The sequence below is a fragment of the Mesitornis unicolor genome, unplaced genomic scaffold (genome assembly GCF_000695765.1).
Source record: "Mesitornis unicolor isolate BGI_N332 unplaced genomic scaffold, ASM69576v1 scaffold34529, whole genome shotgun sequence".
NCBI classification, from domain to species: Eukaryota; Metazoa; Chordata; class Aves; order Mesitornithiformes; family Mesitornithidae; genus Mesitornis; species Mesitornis unicolor.
The window spans coordinates 11,456-12,451 of record NW_010209930.1 but is presented as its reverse complement, the minus strand read 5'-3'; the positions used below and the strand labels follow the sequence as shown (position 1 = coordinate 12,451).

The 996-nt window shown below is 64.2% G+C and overlaps 1 protein-coding gene across 1 annotated transcript in view; it reads left to right on the top strand.

Moving 5' to 3' along the window:
* LOC104547370 (bone morphogenetic protein 2-like) overlaps positions 1 to 996 on the top strand; it is a 2,557-nt gene that overhangs the window by 1,080 nt on the left and 481 nt on the right. Inside the window, 3 exon segments of the mRNA XM_010193024.1 lie at positions 1 to 84; positions 533 to 611; positions 614 to 724. The exon segment at positions 1 to 84 is cut by the window's left edge and continues 39 nt beyond it. Of these exon segments, the coding sequence (XP_010191326.1) occupies positions 1 to 84; positions 533 to 611; positions 614 to 724 (274 nt within the window).

Here is a 996-nt window from a genome sequence, read left to right as displayed (position 1 = left end):
GCGCCCGGGGGGAGGAAGCTGCTGGCGGCCAGGCTGGTGTCGCTGCAGGGCTCGGGCTGGGAGGTCTTTGCCATCACGCAGGCTGTGAGTGCTTGTCCCCTGGTTCAGGTGGTACAAGGGGAACCTTGGGGTGTTTTTTAACCCATTTCATCCCAGTGCCCTTTGTGGTTCCAGTGCAATTTGCCGTCTGTACCCTCTGCAGCAACTCGGGGGGTTGCAGCCTTCGGGAGGGGGGTAAGAGCCCTGCCAAGAGTCCTGGGGGCTGCTCCATCCCGCCCCAGGCCAGTGCCACCGCAGGGGACGCCGTTGCTGGCTGCTTGCCCGGATGTCCCCTGGGCCACAGCCCCTGCCCATGGCTGCCAGGGCAGTGCCTGGGGCTGGGGGGCGGAGTGTGGCTGGGGTGGGGGGATCCCAGGTCACAGCGCCCCACTGTGACAGGGTGGTGGGTCTGCTGGCCTGGCAGCTGCCGTGGGGAAACCAGGGACACTGTCCTGGCCTGCAGTGCTGTGGTGACACCGATTTGGTTCCCCAGGTTCGTGACTGGACAGAAGATGAAAGCAGCAATCGGGGTTTGCTGGTGATGGTGCAGGGCCTGGGTGGGAGCCCGCTCGACTCCTGCAGTTTGCATCTGGCGGGGACCACCATGAGAGCAAGAAGCCCATGTTGGTCCTGTTCACAGATGATGGGCGCCGGGGAGCATCCCTGCCCATGGCCGGCTTCCCAGGTGGGTCCCCTGTGCCCTGGCACAGCTCCCTCAGTGCTGCCATCCCCTCGCCCATGGGGTGCTCTGTGCATGGGGCTCCTTCACGTCCAAAGCTCCTTCTCCAGCTGGAGGGAGGGGACATCTCCACTTCGGTTTGGTCTGGGTGGGGTTCTGGATCACAGATGTCATCTGGATGTTGCTTGCCCCATGAGTGCAGCCGTGAGGCTGTTGGGTTTGTCACCTCCTGGTGGCTCTGTGTGGGCTGTGACCGATGGCTGCAGACAAAGCCCCAG